Source organism: Taeniopygia guttata, chromosome 2 (genome assembly GCF_048771995.1).
Source record: "Taeniopygia guttata chromosome 2, bTaeGut7.mat, whole genome shotgun sequence".
NCBI lineage: Eukaryota > Metazoa > Chordata > Aves > Passeriformes > Estrildidae > Taeniopygia > Taeniopygia guttata.
The window spans coordinates 110,137,941-110,155,061 of record NC_133026.1 but is presented as its reverse complement, the minus strand read 5'-3'; the positions used below and the strand labels follow the sequence as shown (position 1 = coordinate 110,155,061).

The 17,121-nt window shown below is 41.1% G+C and overlaps 1 protein-coding gene across 5 annotated transcripts in view; it reads right to left on the bottom strand.

The window, feature by feature from the left end:
- SPIDR (scaffold protein involved in DNA repair) overlaps positions 1-16,778 on the bottom strand; it is a 194,267-nt gene extending 177,489 nt beyond the window's left edge. For all 5 annotated transcript variants that reach the window (XR_012054123.1, XR_012054124.1, XR_003958854.4 and 2 more), the window contains exons 1-5: positions 16,663-16,778; positions 9,771-9,926; positions 8,796-8,874; positions 7,102-7,284; positions 4,344-4,501 (exon numbers count right to left, since the gene is read on the bottom strand). Coding sequence is in view for 2 of the 5 variants with exons in the window: in XM_030266178.4 (XP_030122038.4) it covers positions 4,344-4,501; positions 7,102-7,284; positions 8,796-8,874; positions 9,771-9,926; positions 16,663-16,677 (591 nt within the window). In the remaining 3 variants the exon portion in view is untranslated. The remainder of the gene's footprint in view (positions 1-4,343; positions 4,502-7,101; positions 7,285-8,795; positions 8,875-9,770; positions 9,927-16,662) is intronic.
- Between the last annotated feature and the right edge of the window lie 343 nt (positions 16,779-17,121).

Here is a 17,121-nt window from a genome sequence, read left to right as displayed (position 1 = left end):
GCTTTAAAATTAATCAGGGCACCTATAGAATAGATATTAGGGAGAAAAATTTTACTGTGATGGTGGTGAGACACTGGAAAAAGTTGTCTAGAGAAGTTGTGGGTGTACCACCTCTGGGTTTGAAGCTGGATGATCTTTACTTTTTCTTCCAAGCCAAACCTGTCTATGGTTCTGAGATTCAAAGGGAACAAGCTCTTAACCATGTGACTTTTTGATAAATTTTCACCCAAACCAGAAGATCAGCAGGAAAGTGTCAACTGCACTTATTAGTGTGCTGTGCATATAAAAAGGATGTACTGTAACCAGTTAAGCTTTATGCTACATAGCAAATACATAAAACTAATTCTTCAAACCATTCTGGCATAAACCTCACTTGCTCCCCATGTCAAGCAAGCAAATCTGGGTACCCATCAGAAACTGATAAAGTGGATTTACCAGAAAGGGCACAAAGAGAAGACCATACTCTTGTAAGATACCAAAATTATATACTCCATACAAATGCTGGCCTACTTTAAGGGATTAAGTGTTTTGAAGAAGGGTTGAAGTGGGGAAGATGATGCCACTCGGTGCAAGAGCCAGAAAAAGTTCCCAGTTTCAGAGGTAATGTGGAAGGGGAGAGGAATTTAGCTATAGGAGCACACATTTTCATTTAATTCCTAGCATTTAAATATTTATTAGTTTAAAATAATTCATAGATTAGCAGCTAAAATATGGAACTCCAGCTCACAAGACAAAAAGTCTCTAGACAAGTTTGGCAAAAAGTAGTCACTACCAGTGCATAGGGAGTTTTCAATTTTGAAGTGATTACATTGCACTCTTTTGAAAAACATGCATGCTGAAAAACTAACATTAATGGTTAATCTCTATGTTAATACCATGTTCTCCAAGAAAAGTTCCCCTAGGTATCCACCACTGGTAGCTGGAAATCAAGGAACTGTAAGAATAGAAACATCTGGGGTCACCTTGTCAGATCTTAGTCCCGCATCATCTTGAGCAAAAATTCAACCACTTATAGGTCAAATGAAAGCTAACATAAAATAACTTTCTCATCCCCTAAAAATAGCTAAAGGAAAGTAAAGCATGGTCCTGTCATATCTTGCACATGCTTCCTTCAAAAATTCTGAAGACAAAAATTAGCTGTTACCACAAGGCCAGCTTCAACTTGCCTTCCTCATTATCCTCTATCAAGCAGCTTTACACATCAATAGTGGATAGCTGATGGGAATGACACAGCACAGGGACTTGGAAAATAAACTGAGTCGTGACTGCAGCTTTACAGCCTAGAGATAAGCAAGAGTCTTATCTTCCAACCAAAACAATACATGAAGCTTTTCTATGCAGTTCATATCATTGAATAGAAGTATTTTTTTAATTAGATATATTAGTATATAAGGGAGTTGGGGAAGAGATTTCCCAGTAGAAACATAATACACTCGTTCCAAAAGTAAATACTACCATAAAGATATTTTGGCAGTAATCCTAAACCTCCAGAATCTCTTGGTATTTGGCATATTTTGAAGTGGCATAAAAGAAATTTCATGGTCTTTTGATTATCCACACACTCCATTAGATTATAGATATTTAGTAAATACCACAAAAATGATGATATATCAACATTTGGCTTTTTTTTCCCTTCCCTCACCATGAACTAGGCCACAAAATTAACAGGCCTTTTTAAAGAATACTCATACAGCAAATGACCTCCTATAGTGAATAGTGCTTTTCTATTCTCTCTTGGAAATGTCTCGGCTTGCCTGCAGTTTTTTCCTTGGAAAACAGCATATCCCAAGTAAAGCAAAACAAAGACTGCAACAGGCAGAGAAATCACTGGGGATTTACCCTCTGGCATACACTGAATTCCCAGAAGAGAGTTTTCTGGTGAGGGTGACCACCCAGCAAAATTCCCACAGTGTGGCACTCCAGCTGGGATGGGGGAAGAGGAAATCTGTAGGGACAATCTCAGTTTCTCAACGTACCCACATCTTTTGTACTAGCATAACTACTCTGGTTAGATTTAAAAAGTTTTTATTACAGTATGGTTGCATCCCAAAAAACCCTCTCATGAGCGCCATTAACATGAACGTGTCTCACAACATTTATCCAGCTTTCCATGTACACTGGGATAAGTCATGCTGGTGCAATAAAAACAGGACAACTTTTACCACTTGCATAAATCTCAATTTTGTTTTCACAGCTTTATGCAGACCATGCAGCCTCTTCTGATGTCAAGACTCGGGCTATATAAAATAAGTTCTTCAAAACTTGCTGAACTCTAAGTGGGACTGACATCCACAAAAGCCTGACTAATGCCAGGTCACACAAGTTGCCACAGCCAGACCCACTGCTTCACAGAATCAATTAGGTTGGAAAAGACTCCAAGATCATCGTCCAACCTATGACCGAACACCGTGTTCAACTAAGTGCCATATCCAGTTTTTCCTTAAACACCTTCAGGGATGTTGACTCCACCACCCTCCTGGGCAGCCCCTTCCAGTGTCTGACTCTTTCTGTGAATAAATTCTTCCTGGTGTCCAACCTGAGCCTCCCTTGGCACAGCTGGAGGCTAATTCTTTTGTCCCCTCAAGTATAACCTGGGAGTAGTCTGACCCCACCTGGCTACACCCTCCTTTCAGGTGGTTGTAGAGAGTGATGAGGCCTCCACGTTCCTCAGACCGAACACCCCCGGTCTCTCAGCTGCTCCTCATCACACTGGTGCTCCAGACCCTTCGCCAGTTCCATTGCCCCTCCCTGGACTCGCTCCAGCCCCTCAATGTCCTTCTTGTAGTGAGGGGCCACGGACAGAGTCCCTGTCCCGCCCTCTGGCCCCAGCAAGGCAGCAGCACTCTGCCATGGGGCTCATTCCTGGGAAACTGGAGGCTGCTTTCTCTCCTGTGCGAGCAGGACTCCCTGTCACACTCACTCGCGAGCATTTTAATACAGAATCGATCCATAAACGAGTTGCAATGAGGCTTTAATCCGCTTCGCTGACAGCCTGGCCCGCGGCCCCGCCGGCCGAGGTTCCCGGGCCTGCGGTGCCCTCTGCCGGGCTGCTCCAGCACCGCTCCCCGGTGGATCTGCTCTCGCCGCCCCCACACCCGCACCTCCTCCGGCCCGTGTTCCCGGCGGCCGGGCCAGCGCTGCCCCTTCCCGCTGCCCCTTCCCGCTGCCCCTCCGGCGGTCACAGCCCGGCCCGGCTGGAGCTTCTCCGCCACACGCCGGGGAGCGCTGCCGGCCCTGGGCTCCCTGCCGCACCAGCCCCCAGCTCCGGAGAAAGCAAATCACAGAGTGACGGAGTCAGTTGTGTTGGAAAAGCCCTTGGAGATCATCGAATCCAACCTCAACAAACACCACGTCAACTACACCACGGCCCTAAGTGCCCCGTCCAGACCTTGTTTGAACACCTCCAGGGACAGTGGCCCTGCGCAGCCCATTTCAAATGTTACTTTGGCCTACGGTACCATCATCATGTGTCTCTTTTCATACAGGTCAGTTCATTTTAAGATACTAAATAAACATCTATAGTTGACACAGAATGCTTATTTAGAAATAAAATTACATTTTCTGCAGTAAAAAAAAAAAAAAAAAGCTACCATATCTTAGCCAGTAATATTCCATTCTCACTGCTTTCCCTTTCTGGAGCTCTGCAATCCTCATCAAATCCTCATCAATGAAAAGGGAGTCCTGCATGTAGTCCTTTACTCCATCATGCTCTATTCCCAACACCTGGGTTTTTAGATAGTCTCAGTCTCAAAGTACTAAAGAGAAATAGGAAATGGTCTCTCACCCACCACACTACAGGAAATTAGGGCACCAACTTGTCACAAGCAGCCAGGGACTGTACAAAGTCCAGATGATTATCTCTAGTGAGAAACTCACTCACCTGATGACTTTTTGCACACACATTGACATACAAGAATTTCAATTTTAATATAAGAACAAGCTGCTTCACTGCAAGGGTAACCAAGCACTGGCACATGTTGCCAGAGAAGTTGTGGAGTGTTTGCTCTTGGAAATACTCAAAACAAAACCCGACACAGCCCTGAACAGCCAGCTTCAGCTGCCCAGATGTGAGTAGAGGGGCTTGACTAGGCACTCTCCAGAGCTGCCTTCTCACCTCAGTCACCCTGTGATCCAGTGACCACACTACCAAGCTCTGTGTGAGGGGCACAGCTTGGTTTTGAGGTTTGGCAGTCAAAGAAATGCCTTGAAATTCTTGTGTACAGAATTCCTTCTGAAAATATAAGGTAAGCAAAATCTTCACACTGCCCCGATTCAAATGCAAACAAATACATTCCATAATTATAGCAGCAGCTTTTTTCCTTAAACTTGGAACAGGTTCTCACCTTACAAAGCTCATCACTCTCCTCTTTGACAGGCAGAGAATTAGTATTTGTGCAAGAATCCGAGTCTGATATCTCTACTGAGCTGTCCTCTTTTTCTGACCTGTCACACTGATCAGTAGAATCAGTATCCTTCTCCCAGTCAATAAGCTCCAAGTCATCTAAAATAGAAGATTGGTAAAAAGAGTTTTTCTTAATCACCATCTATTACAAGCACAAAGTCAGAGTAATACTACAGCTATCCTGAACTTGGGGGAAGAATTTCAAAATTATTTTTTACCTATGTACCTGATCTTTATGTTTAAGTATTTTGTGTCTCATAAAGGCTAAATTCTACTAGGCGAAAATATTCTGTGAGGAAGGATAAAAATCACATATATACAAAAAAAAAAAAAAAAAAAAGATTTCCAAGTACTGTCTGCAAAGAGGCAGTACATTTAACTGCACAGGTAGGTAAGGTTGTTGTCTTTAGTTATTATTAATTTTTCCATGGTTTACTTAGGGGCCTTTTTGCCCAGCTGCATTGGATTTGCCATGTGAAGTTGTTCAGAATTCACTGATCTAAGCACATACCATAAACAATGTTAACTAACATCTGCTATTAGCAGTAACCCTCACAGTGGAACAAAAAAGCTAGTTGAAATGGTCACCTCCTAGAACTCTATGCTGAAATATACAGGTCTGCAAATCAAATCTTTAAGCAAAGAGTGAATTGTTGAGGACAAATTAATAGAAATAGGAATAAGAAAAGATGGAGGTAAAAAAAACAACAAATAAAAAAGCCCCAGACAAATCCACAATGAAATGTCAATAAACAAACAGATGCACACAGAAATGCAGAAAATTTTTTTCCACCATTCTCAGGACCATGTGGTATTTAATGCAACTCCAAAAGTCTATGGTAACTCCAAGGATCTACTGAAGGGCACGGAAACCTGAGCTGCAGTAGCACCCTCACAATCCTTTAGGTCCAAATGCCACAAGGTACTGAAAAAGATAATTTCAATGTGTTTTGCATAAATGAGCATGTTTAAAGGAGAAGATATAAAAGCTTTTCAGGGGGTTGCTTTTTTTGCTTTTGTAAATGTCATATTTCTAACACTGGAATAGTCATGTACAGGGGAGAGGCAGCAGAGAAAGAAGGCACTGCACCATGCTCCAGGCATCTGTACGTATCCATGAACTGTGGCAGTACCTTCTGTACTTGGCAGTGCCTCTGTAATCTAAATACTAGTTTCTACATTGACCTTTCAGACTCTGAAGTCACCCAGAAAAACACACAGCTATATAGTGCTGCCTCCTTCTACACACACAGATGCATTTCTGTCTTTGACTATGAGGAAGCTTCATCAGAAATTTTAAACACAGACACCGCAATCAGGTAGTGTAAAGAAGTTTCATTTGAAGCTGTGTGATAAGTTGCATGCAACTTGTGTCAACAGAATAAATTCCTTGATGAATACAAAAAAAAATCCATTTTATCTTGTCACACTGAAGTACTAACACTCAAAGTGAACTTCACATGAAAGGGAACATCTCTTTAAAAAATACCTTTTCCCTACTGTCACCACACCTACAACTATACCTATATATGCACACAGAGAGGCACATGAGATACAATGCTAAAATTAGTGCATATGATGGTTACTTCAAAAAACACGGAAATTACAGTTCTTTTACTGCCCACTGCTTTCAAGATATTTTTGGGTTGAGAAGAAAAATATGACAATTATTGGACTTCAAGCAGATACATAACACATCAGGATTTCTTCACTAACACAGAGAAACCAAGTTTTGCTATCTTATAAGCATAAAAATATGTCTGTGTATTGTCTCTTACCAAAAAAAAGAGGAAGATTAAAGCCTGCAGGATATACTTGCAGGGGACAAGTGAATGATATTAATGGTAGGTTAGAAAAATCCTATTCAGCAACACATTGCAGTTCAGAAAATGAACAGTCCTTCCTTTTTGAAAAGCGGAAAATTACTAGGAATAACAAAAGATAGCCATCAGATATGTCAATGAGAGTTATATAGATGAAAGAAGGAAGATTTTGCATTTTTGTTTAAAACCTAAGGAGCATATTTCAGCAGTTCATATTTCACATGGAACAGAAAGTCATCAATCAGTCAACCTATTTGCTCAGCCAGACATCCAGGATCCAATCTAACTGTAATATTTCAGATCTAGCTGAAGTAACAACAGGTTAGGTTAACAAAGTCAACCTAACTTATTTTATTTTGTAAAGACTTCCTAACAAGTTCTAATGAAACTTATACATTATCCCAATTAACACTTCTATAATAGAGCATACAATTTTTCTGTCTTCAGCTGCACTCTTTAATCAATTTCTCTCCCCTGTGTCATTTCCTGGTCCATGAATTAGAAAGGAAGTTCTAAGAACCGAACTCATGGCTGTTCACATAGTGCAGCTAACAGGGGAAGCAAGGAAGACTGTGTTCTGAAACAAAAATGCATGGCACAGAAGATGGTGCTATCTGCAGCTGCAAAGCCTGCCATATCTAGTCAGTAGATGCAGACAACTGTGCTCCTTTTACTCCAAGGTTTAAAGTTTTTGTACATAATTAGATTACTCTATACCCAGATGAGCTTTATGAAAAACAAAAAACAAACCCCTCCAACTGATCTAACCAAAATAGGAATGGATCATGTCATTTTGTCAGAATGAGCTCAAGAATATTTTCATTACAGCACCTGAAATGGACAAGGTTTCTTGTTAAATCTTGCATTTGAACTTACCTTCACTAATTCTGTCCTCTAACAATAAATCATGTCTGCTAGGTGATTCCTTTGTTTTGGAAGCATCACTTTTTTTGCTCTGCAACCTTGGAATCAATTTATTTCCATCATCTGAAAAATCACTGCCACTAGAGGTCCATATTATGTCCTCAGCTTCCTTAGAGCTTTCAGCAGCAACAGCTCCTATGAAAAAGCATTGCAAAGTGTTAGATTGTTACAGAAATGCAGTTTTGTTAAATTTAAAAGTATTGAAAATTAAACTGTACTATTTCTAATGGGAAAAATTATAAATTCTGTTACTAGGCATCAGAGATTAATACTGAAGCATTAACTCACGTGTATTTCTTATTCAGACATGCATTATTTTCAGTTTAATTCTCCACAATAAATGCTAACACTTCATTTTAGACAATGGGGCTACCACTGTGTCCTTCAGCAGTGTGAGGAAAAGTCAGGACTGTCTGACGTTTAGTCCCCCTACACACAGTCCTAACACTCCTCCACTCCCCCACATGTACCCTTGTAAAATGCTGTCTGGTTTAAAGAAAGACTGTCCTTAGAATTCTGGGTTTGGGAGCTCTCTGACTTTATCCAACAAGTAACAAAGGAATAATAGTATTCCACCAGTAGAGATTATTCTTCAGTTTTCTCCTGAGAGGAAAAAAAAAAACAACTTCTAAGGTGTTGAAAAGAAAAGCTGGTGTGTTTTTGAAGTAAGCCATTTTAATTCAAAATAACTTTCTGCATTATTTTTAATCACAAAAGCAAGGAGAAAAGGATTCATGCTTAGCATGGAGCATACGGAACTAGGAAGGCAGAATTTTTCACTTCCTACCACTTCTAAAATGTTATAAGTAAATGGGAATTTAGATAATTACTGGGGGTTTGAAATTAGGCAGAAGGGCCCAGAAGCGAAAAACACCACCACATCTCCTCCTGCAACATAGAGAGGTTCTTCTTCGAAATCTAGAAAAGACAGAACCTCAAAAGGCAAAAAAAAAAAAAAAAGGCCCAGTAGGTCACCTACTTACATCCAATAGAAGCAGCACAGCTGCTGGAGCAAGCAGAAATAGAGACTGAAAACACCACCCCCTCTTTCTTTCCTTTCCTCTGGGTTCAAAAAAAACAGAAGGAAAGAACTAGAAAAAGTCAGTAAGCCCTCCTCTTTATTCTGACTAGGGTTCTTTTTTTAATGCCGATATTAAGCAAGTCAAGGGCACACTGTAAAAGCAAGAGGTTGACAAAACTCTGATTTTCTACCTATTGCTCATATTTACAAAATATGTGCTCTCTCATGCCTGCTTGTCTGTCTAGAAGATGACAGAATAATCTCACTTTCAATCTATACAGCTAAGGGCTATTTTTCATTTCCTCCTAATAAAATGTGAAGCATTTAAATATCCCATCCCTTTTATAATACACACCATATACAGCATTAGTGATGCTTCTTTCACCTTTCAAAAGCAATAGCTGAGTGCCTGCAGCTTTGCAGAATAAATTTCTGGCACTATGGGTGAATGATGAGCCCCACCACAACAGCGAGAGGCTGTGTGTCTTATCAAAATTAGCTTCTAATTACAGCAACAGAAGAAGAAAGCAACCAGTATTTTGAACTAACTTTTACCCCAATACAGGTCAAAATAAAGTAACCATAGTCTGAAATAAAACAATAGTATGAGATAATCAAAACATACTAGAAGCACTTTCAGCAGATGTTAACAGCGGTCCAAGATGCTTCTTAATCCTGGATTTCTTATTAGAAGGCCTCTGGGACTATATTAAAAAGAGACAGATTTAATCACTAAGACATTAAAAACAATTTTAACATGAATCAATATAGTCAAAGCTGTTGTTACTCACCTACCAAAGTGTAGCAGAACAATTTCAAATTAAATATAAAAATTTTAAAAGACTGTAATATAATGAGGTACTAAAGCATGAGAATAAAATCTGAATTTTCATGGATTATGAAAATACAAAATTTTGGTGACTATGACAGAAATCACATGTGACCTTGAGAAGAATAGGAGCCAGTCTTTTCAGCACTAAAATGTCAAAAGTGGGCAGAAACAACATGCTTGATAAAGCATGTGTCCTCTTGAAAAGTTACAGAAATAATTACTTGGTTGCCCTGTCTCCGACTTTACTAAATCCCATAAGATATGCAACACTGTGACTGCTCAGTACCAGAAGAACAAACAGAAAAGCAGCTTGGATCAGCACAAAATACTTTTCATTCAGATCTGGCTGATCAAGCAGGATTTTCTACACTTAATTCACTATTACAAACACTATTTAGGTCTAGCAAAAAATCTTCAGATGCAAACTGTGTTGCATTTTTGTTCCACATCTTTTAGGAAATCTAGCATTCCATCCCAAATGTCAAATTACTTTTGCATCTTTCAGTGTATTATTGAAATTTTCTAAGCGATAAATGCTATCTAGAACACAACATATTAACATATGCTCTGCAAGTTACACTAACAAGTTAAGACAATGTCCTTATGTAACTGTGCTTTCCATTTTCTGTCTATTTTGGCAGTTGCAACAACATGCTGTTAGTTTGGAAACAACACCAAAAGAAAAGGCAACATCTTATTATTCACTCGAGCATGGAAATTCACTGTCAGTTTGCATTTCTTTGTTACACCACTAAGGCAGCCTTTTACCTCCAGCACTGAAGTGCTCTCAAAACCATCCCCACACCTAAGCCACGCATTGGAAATCGAAGTAGCAGACACTGATGTCCTGACATTTGATTTTTTCAAACCTAGGGGTGTCTCATCCGGGAATGGTGTGCGTTCTGCATTCCAAAGTCTCTTCCGCTAGAGAAAGTAAAAACAAACCCAGTCAAACAACAGTGTAGACATAATCAATTTCAAGTTAAATTTATTCACTCTAGATTGCCCCTAGTATTTTCTGAATGTTTACAAACAAATTCCAGCTTCTGATGAGCTCAGGAAAAAAAAGTCTCAAACATTTGCAAGCATCTTTTATGCAGCACGAAATAACAACAGCACCACCAGTATCAGGGGTAAATTAAATTTTTGATAAGTACACTTTCTGTTAGTCTAAGTTACATCTCATAGTACCTGATAGCTGCTCAGTGAAGCTGAAAATATTATATTAGTGAGGAGCAACTCACTAAATTCACTGTAACTACATAATGCCTTCAAAGTCATATTTAATGCGCTTTAATTTTGTTTATGCAGGAGGTCACACTAGGTATCACTATACAGCTCGCCATTAAAAATAACTAATCAACAAAAAAAACCCCAAAAAACCCCAAAAAAAACCCAACCAAACAAAAAAAAACCACCCCAGGCTCTTTCAGCTGTAAGAATTACACTTATTTTCACAACCATTTCTGCACCAAAAACATTGCCTCCCCTTACAAGGGATGCCAGAAGTCATTTGGAGCATTAGATAAGTCACAAAACAGGATGTTGATTAGCATCCAGTGCTAATTTCATGCAAGAGATTGTAACATCTGAAAATAGCTGAAGATGAGAGAATTGCCTGTTATCACATCCAAAGCTATCTCTCAGATTCAACACCACTTTACACACAGAAATTGAACTTGAGCACGATAAACATCTTATCCTACTCTGCTACTGAAATTTATCTTAGAAAGAGCTGACTGTGTCATCTAACTACATCTGTCTTCTTCTGATATACTTTCTCTCAAGCAACTACAGGTCCTACCTATAAATTATTCCTCCAAAATTAAGTTAATCAGCACACACATTTTCTGCCAGGCTGGTCAATCAGGACTGTAACATACATATCAAATATATGCACAACAAAAAAACCCCCAAAAAACCAGAAAGTGTAATCACAGAATAAATATGCATATTTGTTTTCTGTAGGGTTTTTTCCAGTGGTCTTGAGAATGAAACCAGCAGTTTCCAAATGCGTACAGTGAGCAGTATCTTACTTCACCCCTCCTGACACATAGTGCTGCTCTGCATGGCAAGAAGACAGAGCAAAACAAATGCACTTTGCAGTTTCCACTGATGATAACTGGCCCTGCTAAGAGCCTCTTCTAAAACTGCCAGGGGTATTTACATCTCAAAGCATCTACTCATCATCAAAGGCAAACTGTCCCCTTAACTACTCCCATAGATATATGAAAGGTACAATCTTGAATCTGATGTGGTATTAAATCCAGAACTAACAGCACTTTGGTAAGGACACGATGTCAGGTAAGGAGACTACAGCAGTTTAACAAGAACATTACAACCCAGAGAGAATTTAAATGCTGCTTCCCTCTCAGTGAAGATGCTGGCCCAAGCCTCGATTTCCAGAGTGCTTAGACAGGAACCTCTGCATTGGGCTGTCCTCTTGGCAAGTGCTTCTGATGGTGTTTAACCTTAGACAGTGCTGGGAGTCCTGGTTATATGCCTGGTTTTGTAGCTTCTAGAAGATTTTGCAAGATACATATTGCAGAGAAAGACTTACAGTATCAAATACAGGTTCCTCTAAAGCTTATTTCTTGAATGGGATGCTGCAGGTTTGAGGAACATGTCTGTGCCAACAGTAGCACCATAGCTTGCAAGCAGGTTTACAGGACACCACTTCTGATGGTCAGTTAAAAGCAGAAATGGTTGCAAATAAGTGAAAATCAATGCACATCATTGCATGCACGAAGAGTTGCATGAAACAGGCTTTGTAATATACTTCAATTGTTAGCAAGTTTAATAAACATAGAACTAGTGAGTCAACCTCTGTTAAGCTTCTTATTCATGTTATTCTTACAATCATGACATTTGCTGACAGACAGCAACCTCAACTTCCCAGTGCTGTCCAATACCAACACAGGAAAGAAAGAGCGTGACATAAGAGGCAGAGGATGAACAGCAGAATGTGGCAGTGGATACACAGCCACTGCTGCACAATTGCCAAGATTTGGGAAGGGGACACCATATAAAAATCAGCAGGATAAAGGCTACATGTTAACTCCCTCTCCCTAAATAAGAAGGGTTAGGATGCAAATAGAAAGGATGTGCTTACAGGCAACAAGGTTAAAAAAGCAAACTGAATAGAACAAATAACTAGGTTTATGTTTCACTTCTATTTAGAGTGCAATCTGAAGTTGCACTGGAAGTGACTTTTAAACAACTGAAATTCAGTGTACTAGACAGTCAAGGCTGTGACAGGCAAGAAGACTTTTCACAATTAATGACTTAATAGCAGAAGAGTTTTATTGAACCCTCACTTCCTTAGCCTGACTAAAGCCAGGGCGGCTCAGGTTTTCAGAGCAGCACTACAGAGCTGTCTCAGGGCAGGTGGTTCCTTGACAAAACAGAAACAACTGGAGTCCCCTCTTCCCCTCCTTCTTTCCGAGCACTTGGTACTTGCCAGACTCTGTGCAGACACAGCAATGATGAACCAAACTGACAGAAAACTTCCTTGGGAAGAAGCACTTGCTATCCACAGCTGCTGCAGCAGCACAAGAAAGGATACAAGGATCAGTGGGACCAGTCCAGCAGCTGCTTGACACTATGGGAGCTTAATTACAACCTGAAGAACCATCAGTACTGTGGACAGTTCTGGTTAATTAGCTTTTTCTTCCATCATGCATCCTGCTCCCCAGATTCAAGAGAATCTGAGACTTTCTGCTACCACCACACAGAAATTTATAGCCACTACAATCACTAAAAAACCTGAAAACAGTCCGTGAAGTCCCAAACCAAGAAAGTACAGAAAAACACCCTGTACATGAGATATTTCTCAGCTTTTGCAAATTCTGGCAGATTCCACTTGGAAGGAAACAAAAGAGAAGTACTTATGATTGTTGATACTGACAGCAGTGACTTTGAGTTCCATGTCTTTAATACAAATACCTTGCCACCATTTCCCACATCCTAGACCATCTTAAAAAACTGGAAAAAAACCCCAAAAAAACCCTAGAGCAAATTAACCCATCCAAATTCCTTGTCAATTTGAATCTCTCCATATAAATGTTTGATGTGAATCCAAGAAACTGGACCTTCAGCTTCAATCCACAGTTACTGAGAGGGCCTGGGAGGAGATGCAAGAGAGCTGAGAGCAGTCTGCAGGGCCTCTGTTTGGCTCTTTGCCTTCAGACATGGTGGGAACAATGCCAATGCTGGGGACAGCACTATCACCCTTCCCCTGCAAAGCCACTTTGGCACAGAGGCGTGGTGTCCAAGGACTTCTGCAACAAGAATACATCTGCTGGCATGCAGAAATGGCAAGTTCTAAAGGCTCTTTGCTTCTGCTCCAGCCTGCTTCATGGCAGCAGAGGAACGAACATTTTAAGGAACTTAATTCTCAGGAATTAATATTTATAATTAAGCTTGCTGTTCCCAAAGAAATGCAGCAACAACTGTGAGTTCTTTAATCTTGAGTCACAAGGTTAACCATCTTTTTATTTTAATCTGAAATAAAAATGGGGCATACAAAAAATAACTTGTGTAATTTACTGAAGGAGTGCATGAAGTGTCTAGAAACACGGTATTGGAATTAAAAAAAAAAAAATCACTGAATCAGGCTCAAAAGAGCTAGAGCATGTAGACCTGCCGTACAGCACAAAATCAAGATTTATTACAAAACAGAGTCAGACAAAAAATCTTGTAAATTGTGTAAGGTGACAGGAACCAAAATATAACCTCTGAAATTTTCAGTTAAAAAGGGGACAGCTAGGATGGCTACATCATAATGGAAATTGCCTTGACCTCTGTTCCCAAAAGCATTGCATTTTGTCTCTGGAGCAGTTCCTCCTAAATGAGTGAAAAAACCCGAGTTACTGCTGTTGGCATTAGTGGGATTAGGACTAAGCCCTCCTCATAAAGGGCATGGCAAGCAACCTTACTTAGTCATTTCCAGTGAGATAAAGGAAAGTCAGCCTACATAGGTAAAGGTGTGAGGAAAAGGGAAGCACACTAAAAAAACTTTGAAAATACATAGTGATTACACAACAGACTACTGCAAGTATGGTGCTGGGGTGTTGAATTTGACTTTGAAATAGATGTTCTTATCTAGAACATCTCCACTCAACCAAGCTGTGTGGTTACTTACGCCCAAGACTTGTTACCCAGAAAGACATTCTGTAAAGTCACTGGGACCATAAACTCAAAGGCTACTCGCTACATGCCCTTTACACTTCAGACAATCCCACTTCTTTGGGGCTATTTCAAAAACCACAGGAAGTGGCCCCAGGAACACATGACCCAATATATTATCTACCTCATATACAAGTGGTATTTCTTTGACACATCACCTTCTCTAACACAAAAAGCAACATCAGCTGAAGGAGAAAACTAGTGATAAAACATTTCACTACATGAACTCCTCCTGCTACTGGCTTTCAAATCCAAAAATTAGTCACTTAAACATCAGTCAGAATTATTCAAATACAATTGATACATTCTTCCTGAGCAGAGTAGAACAAAAAGTATTGAAAGCCACAGCTCTAGTTGCCAGAGACTTTTCATATTAAAAAAAAAAACCAAAAAAACAAACAAACAAACTGATGGGAGCAATTACATAAAAGTATGCAAATATCCAGCACAGACCAACAGCCATCCTCATCTTTCACCTTTGTTCTCATCGCTTCCACATGAAAGTACTCCAACTAAAACATTTCAGCTTGTGTTGGCCTTCAAAAGTCCAATTTGAAGAGAGTACAAAACTGAACTTGACAAGCACCTCACTTTCAGCAAAGTACCATATTCATGATACTGAGTTCTTAAAAGTGTAACTACTGCTTTTAATACCTAGATAAAAAGTTTTAATTTAATATGAAAATATCCTTAGATTTTAAACTCTCAAGTGAGGACTCAAATAAAGGTTGTAGACATGAAGTTATGGTTTGTATTTTTTTCCAGTGAAGATTATTTTCTTACCCCTATGAAAATCAGTATGCATATTTTTCAAAGATGATTCACAAGAACATGTGTGGTGCCTAGAAAGATCCTCATCAAGCTGTAATCCTTCATAAAATAATCTATACTGTATAATCACAGTCAATGACAGCAATGATAACCTGCCATACCATACCTCCTTCTACTCTCATACTAAAGAAATACTAAAACCAAATTAAAATCTTAATTTTCTCATTGCTATTGATGTGTGAGACCAAAACTTTTAAAACACTCTTTCAAAACCTTTCTTTGTGCTCATGATTTTTACTACACAAAATGAAAGACTATTCTCAATGACTTACACTGACATATATAAGATTAACATTTGTCAGGATTTTTTAACCTACACATCCCTTTTTAAGCAAGAGTATAAATTACTATATGCTTACACTGAAAAAAAAAAAACAACTCTCATAGAATAAGAATACTATTGAACTATACTTTGTATTAACAACTACTGGCAAGTAGTCAGAGAGAAATTTGTGATCTATGAAAGGAGTTAAAGCAGAAGTATTTTAGAAAAGCTTACTCAAAATTAAGTTATCAAAAATGTTTAGGATACAATAACAGTATCAGACATTTTTGTTACATCTCAGGTTGGCATGGGTTTTAAATCAATTTAATTAATAGTCAGCAAGTGCACTATTTCCCCTTGATCAGTATAAATTTTCATTCATCAAGGAACATTATCTTTGTCAGCAAAAGGAGTTAGTATTATCACAGGCTATTATTATATTGCAGCAAGAGTTGGTTAAATATTATTTCAGTTAAGTGTGCATTTTTTCACTAGCCAAGAATGTAAAACCTTTCAGAAGAAAACATGCATAGCATCAATTTACAGGTTAATTTATGTGAAGTATAGTAAGTATTTTTAAGCTTGCTGTTGACATTTTCTTCCATTAAAATTTCTTTTAAATGTGCTTATATTTAAACAGCGGTTGAACAGGCACAACAGTATAGACAAAATTCTTTAGGAACCAGATCTGTCATTTGTCAGCTCTACATGTCAAACAACACTTGCAGTTCCTCTTTCAGCAGCACCTCAATATTAGCCTAAGCACAGCTAATCGGAGCCAGCACATCCTAATTGCTCCTCTGCGAGGAACATCAGTGGACCAAGCAAATCGCCAAAGGGACAGAAAAACAGCACGGGGCGCTTCTCCTCCCTCGGCACCCAGACCAGGAAGCGAAGCTCAAAACATAACAATCCTGGCCAATTCCCACAGTTCTCTTTTCCTCTCAAGTTCTACTCTCCCTGCACTTTTTCCCCGACTGCCAAGCAGGAAGGCCGAGCCCCCCGCCCCGCTCGGTGCAGCCGTGCCACGGTGGCTTTCACTGTCAGTGTTGCGCAACCGCGCACACCAGGAACGCGGGGAAGGGCCCTGCTCCCGCCCCGGTCCCAGCGTGGCGGGTCCCCAGCACAAGCACCGCCTTGGAGCCGGATAAGAAAGGGCAGTGAGGGCACAGCGCGGCGGCTGCTGCTCTGCCGCCGCCGCCACCACCACCAGGCACCGCCGCGCCCCTCGCAGCGGGGCCGGGAGGCGCGGCTGGCCGGCGGCCGGGGCGCACGGCAAGGCCGCCGCGAGGAGCGCCACGGCTCGGCCCTGCGGGGCGGCCGGGGAGCATTCACCATCCCGGCCGAGCCCTTCTCCTCCCGTCCCGCCGCCGGTACCTTCCCGCCGGGCATCGCCCCCGGCGCGGCGCCGCGGCCCCGGTCACGTGGCGGGGGAGCACCGGGGGCGGGGCCGAGGGAACCCCCGGCCCGTGCCCGCCCTTTGCAGCTTTGGCGCCGCCGGAGCAGCGGCTGCTGATTGGGCAGGGCGCTGGTGACGTAAGCGGCGGGGCGGGGTTACCGGGAGGGCGGGGCGCGGTGCGCGCGCGCCGGGGGCGGGACGGTGTCCCGGGCGGGGCGGGAGCGCTGCGGGAGCGCTGCCCGGAGCCGGCGGGGATCTCCCAGCTCCGCCGCGCTCCCGACCTCCCTCCCGGGCCAGGGGCTGAGCTGGCAGCGCTGATTATTGAGGGGATGGTGTGGAGAGCGACGTCTGAGCTCTGACCTTCTCTGAGAAGTTTTTCAGCCTGGGTTTCGCCGCTGCATCCTTCGTGATAGCCAAGGTCACTCATGCATCCTTCG